The sequence below is a fragment of the Pelodiscus sinensis genome, chromosome 8 (genome assembly GCF_049634645.1).
Source record: "Pelodiscus sinensis isolate JC-2024 chromosome 8, ASM4963464v1, whole genome shotgun sequence".
NCBI classification, from domain to species: Eukaryota; Metazoa; Chordata; order Testudines; family Trionychidae; genus Pelodiscus; species Pelodiscus sinensis.
The window spans coordinates 41,194,603-41,202,035 of NC_134718.1; the positions used below are offsets into that span (position 1 = coordinate 41,194,603).

General features: G+C 40.4%; 1 protein-coding gene across 2 annotated transcripts in view; it reads left to right on the forward strand.

Moving 5' to 3' along the window:
- TBC1D12 (TBC1 domain family member 12) overlaps positions 1-7,210 on the forward strand; it is an 83,892-nt gene extending 76,682 nt beyond the window's left edge. The window contains exons 10-13 of one of the 2 annotated variants that reach the window (XM_075935142.1): positions 1,392-1,520; positions 1,774-1,883; positions 2,791-3,049; positions 5,131-7,210. In XM_075935142.1, the coding sequence (XP_075791257.1) occupies positions 1,392-1,520; positions 1,774-1,883; positions 2,791-3,049; positions 5,131-5,199 (567 nt within the window). In that variant the 3' untranslated portion in view covers positions 5,200-7,210. The remainder of the gene's footprint in view (positions 1-1,391; positions 1,521-1,773; positions 1,884-2,790; positions 3,050-5,130) is intronic. The other variant, XM_075935141.1, reaches the window with a different exon arrangement.
- Positions 7,211-7,433: the final 223 nt, after the last annotated feature.

The window sequence follows — 7,433 nt, forward strand, 5'->3', positions numbered from 1 at the left end:
AAGGGCAGGAGGGAGGATGGGAAGGAAGTGTCAGTGGAGGTGCGAAAAAGGAAGGCACAGGGTGATGCTGGGAGATGAGAGGGGAGGGACAATGGGGGCGAGTGGAGGAGTGGGTGCCAGGAGAAGTGGTTGAAAGGAGGAGTAGGCACCAGGGAGAAGGAGGACAGGGGCAGTGAGGGAAGGGAGAGGAACCAGGGAGGTACAGAAGTAAGGGCAAGTGCAAGTACCAGGGGATTGTGGGGGTGAAGTAGAAGGGCAGACATGGGGAGGAGAGGGATGGGCACCAGAGGACAGAGGCAGGGCAGGTGGGGAGAGGGAGGGAAGGGTAGCTACAGATGATCAGAGTGGGGCTAGAGGAGGAGTGTACACAGCGGGAAGAGAAGGGCTGGTGCAGGGAAGAGGGCAGGTACACAAAGGCTATGGGGAGTGAGAAGGGCAGGAGCCAGGATAGCAGAGGAGGGTGAGGGATGGGGAGCAGCAGAGGAGCGGATGGGGCGAGGAGAGGGTAGGAGACATAGCAGCAAAGGAAAAATTGAGAGGTTTATAAGACCTTTATTAATAACTTGGGTGCCATAGTGGCACACATCCAAACAAGCGTACATGAACTCAATACTGGTGCACAAGACAAAATTCACTCCACACATGGGAGGAAATCTTGAGGGAATTCTTTCCCTGGCTTCCCCCCCCAAGTTAATGCAATGCAAGTTGTGTTAATGCAATTGCAGGATAGTTGCATGGGGGGATCCTGTGAGGGTCAAACCCATCCCAGTTAGTCGCAGGATGGTGGGAGGAGTTTTTAGAGGGGTCACACGACACCCTTTACTTCTGGTCACGTATCCATCTTGACCCCAGGAATACTACCTCCATGGGTGGGACTTCTTGTGGCAGGGGGTATGGCTAACATGTCCCTAATTTTGGTTCAGCAAATATGGTCACCATAGCTATGCCTGAACCCTTACCATGTGCTTTAATTTTCTTGTAGCAGTCCCCATACTTTAACAATGAATTTAGGGTCAAGATCTCTCTGCAATGAGCTCTGCATCCCGCCTCTGAGACTAAAGAGGGGGTATTCCAAATTCCAGAGCACCTTTTGATTACCCAAAGTCTTCCTGGAAACTGACACAAACATTCGCAACTTGCTTCTGCAAAATAAATATCGTTTTCTTGGTACTATGTTATCTCTGTTTTTTTGCTACATGCTGTAAAGAATTTTGTATACCCGATTTAATATTTTGCCTTTACTTAACCATATTTCCTTATAAACATCACATAATTTTGCACATAATGGTTAATGACACATTGCATATTATACATTTTAGATACTGTGCTATTTATTCTGTGCGCGCTAATTGCACTTCTCTGTGCACGCTAATTGCACTTCTCTATTGAAGGTACAAGGGATGTCCTTCATTGCTGCAGTACTCATTCTCAACCTAGAAGAGGCAGATGCTTTCATTGCCTTTGCAAACCTCCTAAACAAGCCATGCCAGCTGGCCTTTTTTCGTGTGGATCACAGCATGGTATGCTAACAAATTGTGAAGTATTAAACCTTGATTTTGTTCTTGGATTCAGAACTTATTTTACTATTATAACCTTTTAATCCCTTTTTTTTTGTGGATAGCAAGCAGTGTCTAATGATGGTTAGGATTAGACAAGCTAGTGTGATTAGTTAGTTGATATATTTCTAGAGAAATAAAAAAAGCAACATTAGTTGTTCTATGGAAGAATTTTAAAGTTTTAAGATCCTCGCTTTTTCTGATACTCCCCCTACAGATGCTGAAATATTTTGCAGCATTTGAAGTATTCTTTGAAGAAAATCTCCCAAGACTATTCCTTCACTTCAAATCATATAGTCTTACTCCAGATATATACTTGATAGACTGGTAAGTTAATGGCTATAGCAAACCAGATTCAGCACCTGATACAGAGTGCTGTATATCTCTGCTTCACACTGTCTCTTTGGAGCCATCTGAATTGCAGTGGATGGAAGGTATCTAAATTGCTGAGGGAGAGGGAGGGAAAGAGGGAAGTTCTCAATGGAGTATTCCCTGTAGCATGGGTGAAAAGGAGAGAGAGTCTTATCTTAGATTGGGAGTTCAGATTCTAGGGGGACTGTTTAAACCAGGGCTACTCAGTTTGGGTTTACGTGGGGCTCAACATGCAGCCCACGGGTGGGATCCTTTGAACATGGCCTCCACTGGGAACACACTTTCCAATGGTGAGGCGTCTCCCAGGCGGGGAGAGCATTGAAAGACTCAAGCAAACGGGCTGGCTGAGACACAGGTACAGGGTGTCAGCGTTTCCAGCCCCCAGGGAGGAGCTGCCAGGAGCGCTGGGTCATTGTGGGAAGTTCTGGCTGCTTAACATGGTGGGCAGAACCTGAGAGGTGCTGATAGGTTCACTCTGGCCACGTTTGGGCTTGGTGCCACGGCTTAAGGCTTAATCTTTGTATTCATGCCTGTCAGTGTGAGAGAAGCTATTTGTGTGTGCGTGCGCGCGCGCGCGCACACACACACACACAAGTTGCGGCCCTCCGCATGGTCTGTGAGTATCATTGTGGCACCCGGGGCTTCCAAAGTTGAGTAGCCCTGATATAAACCTCTGCTAACTTTTGTTGCAATAGTCTGACAGGATAAAACTAGAAAACATTTGGCTCTTGAACATGTCAGTGCTAATTGTCATGTTATGGCTTTTTCAGTAACTTAGAGAAAGGACAGGATATTGGATCTGATTATGATTCTGAAGTAGAACGGTAGCACTAACCAATTACCATTTTTTATGCAATTACAGGATCTTCACACTCTATAGCAAGTCACTACCACTTGATCTGGCCTGTCGTGTCTGGGATGTATTTTGTAGAGATGGAGAAGAGTTTTTGTTTAGAACAGGATTAGGAATCCTTCGATTATATGAAGATATCCTCTTACAGTTGGACTTCATTCACATAGCACAGTTTCTAACAAAACTGCCTGAAGACATCACATCGGAAAAGCTTTTTAGTTGCATTGCAGCTGTTCAGATGCAGAATAGTAACAAAAAATGGGCCCAGGTGAGTGAAAATGTCTAAAAGTTGTTAGTACGCATGTCTCAAAATAGGTAGTGGCCTGTGTAATTTGAAAACATGTAGGTTAACTCCATTACATCAGAAGCAAGAAGATGACTAAGTGCTGGGTAGGTTCATTACTCAATGTGGGAGGGAAACAATAATAGAAAATCTGAAAATGAGAGAGGCGCTTAATAACTTACTTGTTTTGATTTTTCACTAAGAAGGTTGGTGGTCATTGGAAGTCTAACATAGTGAATGCTAATGAAAATGAAGATAAAATAGGGAAAAGATACTTAGATAAGTTAAATATCTTCAGGACACTAGGGTTGATTAAATGCCTCCTAGAATATACAAGGAGCTGATTGAGGAGATCTGAGCCTTTAGCAATTATCTTTGAAAAGTCATGGAAGATGGGAGAGATTCCAGAAGACTGGAAAGGGGGCAAATGTAATTCCAATCTATAAATTGGAAATAAGGACAAGCTGGGGAATTACAGACCAGTCAGTTTAACTTTTGTACCTGGAAAGATAATGGAGCAAATAATTCTTCTAGATGTTTGTAAAAACAAAGTGAAAAGTAACAGTTGTCATGATTTGTCAAGGACAGATCATATCAGGTCAACCTGATACCTTTTTCTGAAGGGTAGCAAGACTTGTGAATGGATGGAGTAGTAGATTAGGTCTATTTTGATTTTTAATAAGGCTTTTGCCCTGGGAGGGCTCTTGTACATTTCAAAAGCAAAGTTCCGCTGTGAGCACGGGGCCAGCAGGGGACTACTTGAGTCCCCTGCTGGCCGTGCTCCCCGCAGCGCTTCAGCCTTTGAAATGTAGCAAGAGCTTGCAAGGGCTCTTATCAACAAATTGAATAGTTGATGCACATTACATTGACTATTCAATTAGTTGATTAATCTAAATTTTAGCATCCTTAGATGCATAACTGGCTGGTATAAACCATTCTCAGAGAGTTGTTATCCATAGTTCAGTTGTGCTGGAAGGGCAGATGACAAGTTTGGTCCCACAGGGATCGATTCTGGTTCTGGATCTGTTGACTTTCTTCACCAGTGACTTAGATAATGGCATAGAGTGTACACGTATAAAGTGTGTGGATGTTAACAAGCTGGGAGGGGTTTCAAGTGCAGTGGAAGATAGTAATTCAAAATAATCTAGACAAACTGGAGAAATAATTTGCATTAAATATAATGAAACTCAATAATGACAAATGCAAAATACTCTACTTAGAATGGAACAATCAGTTCAACACCCACAAAATAGGAAATGACTGCATGAGGAAGAATACTGTGGAAAGTGATCTGGGGGTTATAATGTCTTACAGGCTAAATGAGTCATCAATGCAACACTGTTACAAAGAAAGCAAACACAATGCTTCTGCTAACCCATCCCAAAATTATAAGACAGAGGGAATAATTCTTCTATTCTACTCCATGGTGATTAGACCTCAACTGGAGTATTGTGTCCATCTCAGGAAAGATGTGGGAAAATTGGAAATAGTTTAGAGAAGAGCAACAAAAATGACATGAGGGCAGATTGGAAAAAATTGGGTTTGTTTAGTCAGGAGAAGAGTCTGAGGGGACATAATGGTTTTTAAGTACATAGTACAAGAAGGAGGAAGAAAAATGTATTTTTAAGAGCAGGTTAGATAAACACCTGTCAGAATGGTCTAGATTCTAAAGCAGTGTTTCTGAAAGCATTCTGCGAAATCACTTTCAGAAACACGTTACCTGGCCACCCTGATTTATTTACTGGCGTCACAGCCAAGGGGAGCTGCGGGAAGCGGTGGCCTGGTCCACGCCACTTCCTGTGGCTCCCCTTGGCTGTAAAGGAGGAAACGGAGCCAATGGGAGCTGCGAGGCTCCGTGGCCGCAGCGCCAGTAAATAAACAAACCAGGGTAGCCAGTTAATGTGTTTCTGAAAGCGATTTCGCGGAACACTTTCAGAACCACTGCTCTTGAGAATACTTAGTCTTGCCATGAGTGCAGGAGATTGAATTAGATGATACTTTTAATAATTAAAATGAGTTGCAGGTTAAAATAAATGTTAACTTATATTTTTAATATTGATTTATAGGTGTTTGCGTCACTAATGAAGGACAACAAAGAAGGGGACAAGAACCATAGCCCAGCGCTGAAAAGCTAATCTCCATAATATAAAGATCTATAGAAATTGCAGAAAACCACTTGAATGAAAAGGAATTATTACATCATTTCTATGTGAAAACCACTATAGAGAAAAGAAACCTGAGGAAAGGCAGTATTGACTGAATATAGTGGTAGAAACGGATGAAATCTTCACCCTGTTGCCAGTATTAAATAGCTTTTTGTGGGAAGAATTGTTTTCACAGAGAGCAAAATACTAAAACTTGTGAAACTGAGAAAGTAATACATATTTAATATTTAAAAAGAATCTGCTTAATGCAATAAAATTTGTAATAACTTTTGTTGGTACTTACAAAAATTTTGAGGCATACATTTTTTACAAATACCACAAAGGCACTTTTTTGGGGGAGTGAGGAAAATGTTAAATAAGGCCCAAGAACTGCTATCTGAACCAAATGCTGGTACATATTACCTCCACAATTAACTAGTAAGAAATATTGTGGACCAAATGAGTTTAGGTGTGCTTGTACCAGGTTATATGAAGGTTTGGAGTATGTCTTAATTTAGCTCACTTCAGTTGTAGATTCATTCTTCAGCTTAGGCAAATGTAACTTAAGAACTATGGAAATATTATGCCCAGTTCTGCTACAAATAAAGTCAGTAACAAAAGTCCAGTTGACTTAAATGCTGGCAAGATCAGGTCCATTATTTGTAGTTTTATAATAAAAGTCTGTGTACACTGAAATTAAGGTGTAATGATTTCATGGGTAGATACGGCATACTGATGCTACAATGGATAACAATCATAGTGAAATCATGGATTCAGTGTAAGGTAGCCAGCTGACTATACATCAGGGTCCCTGGTTTTAGACTGGAATGGCTAGCCTGTATGATACCTCTTTGGTCATGTTAGCCACACACTCCTCTTCTCTCCTCCCTCCCCTCTCTCCCTCCATCCCCCTCCCCGCCCCCCCCCCCCCCGCCCCGCCCCTGCTAGAGTAAAGCTAGCACATGTATGCTTTTACCTGTGCTATAATTACCTTATTTACAGTGTAGATATACAATAAACCTTAAGTTACAGATGGTTACAAGCATTTGTTTTCTGAAGCGTTGAGAGTGCAGCTTATGTTAAAGGAATTGAGTATTCCACAAACAGTTACTTACCACCAGAAGATTGTATCTTACTTAACCATTACTATTAAAAAAAAATGGTTCACATTTATTCTTGATGGTAAACACTAATGAAACAAGCTATTGAGGACAGTCTCTAAGTTTTAAGGGGAATAGATCCTAAAAATTTCAGTCCACACACACACATGCTGGGAAAAAAAATGCAGATAGGGAATTGTTTTTGAAATGTTCTCTTATGGTGTGCAATACTGAACAGTCCAAAAAGCATATTGTTTGGCAATACTCTGATTTTTTTTCTTTTAATTGTATGAAAATAAGATGAGATGGTACATGTCACACAAGCAGATATTTTCAATATTTCCTAGTCTTTAAAATATATAGAACACAACTTTTGATCTTAGTGATTAGAAATTGCAGACATAATACTGCAAGTGACTGACTTGCTCTTTCAAAGTCCATTTTTGATAGTATTTAATGTAAATATATTGCTTACCTGTGATTTTGTAACTGGTTCCTCTGTGGAAATGAAGTCAGATTTCATTACATATTTTTAAATTTGGGAGGTTTTTTCAGTTGTCCAGTGTTAAAAGCAGAATCTGCATAACTTGTTCTGGTTAAAAATTTGAATTACAGTGTGGTGTAAACTTTTTATGTTGCTCTCTGGTTTAAAACTACATTTAAATATACTACTCAACACACAGTTTAAAATGTCTGAGATTTTTTTCCTCATATATTCACTACTCTGGATCCAATTTATTTGTCTTTTTGTTTTTGAGTTCTGTTGTACAGTTTTCTTACTTTTCAAGTATAAACATGTATATAAAATTGTATATAAAAGGGATCTAGCCTTCACTTAAGACCACTAATAATTCCTGTGTAAATAAAACTCATAGGCAGAACAAATATTTGAGTCTTTATTCCATTTTCGGGTGTCGTCTTTAATTGAATACAGCAGAAAACTATTGCCTAAACTTTTATCTTCAATCTAAGTTGTACGTAAAGGATTTTCTCGCAGTGAGGAAAATTGAAATGACTAATTTGTGAGCTTGATGCGCTAAATTGATGATGATTCCAGGTGATAGATTCAGCAACGTTTCTGTTTTATCCTATTTGATGTATGTACAATATCCAGCATAGTGAGAT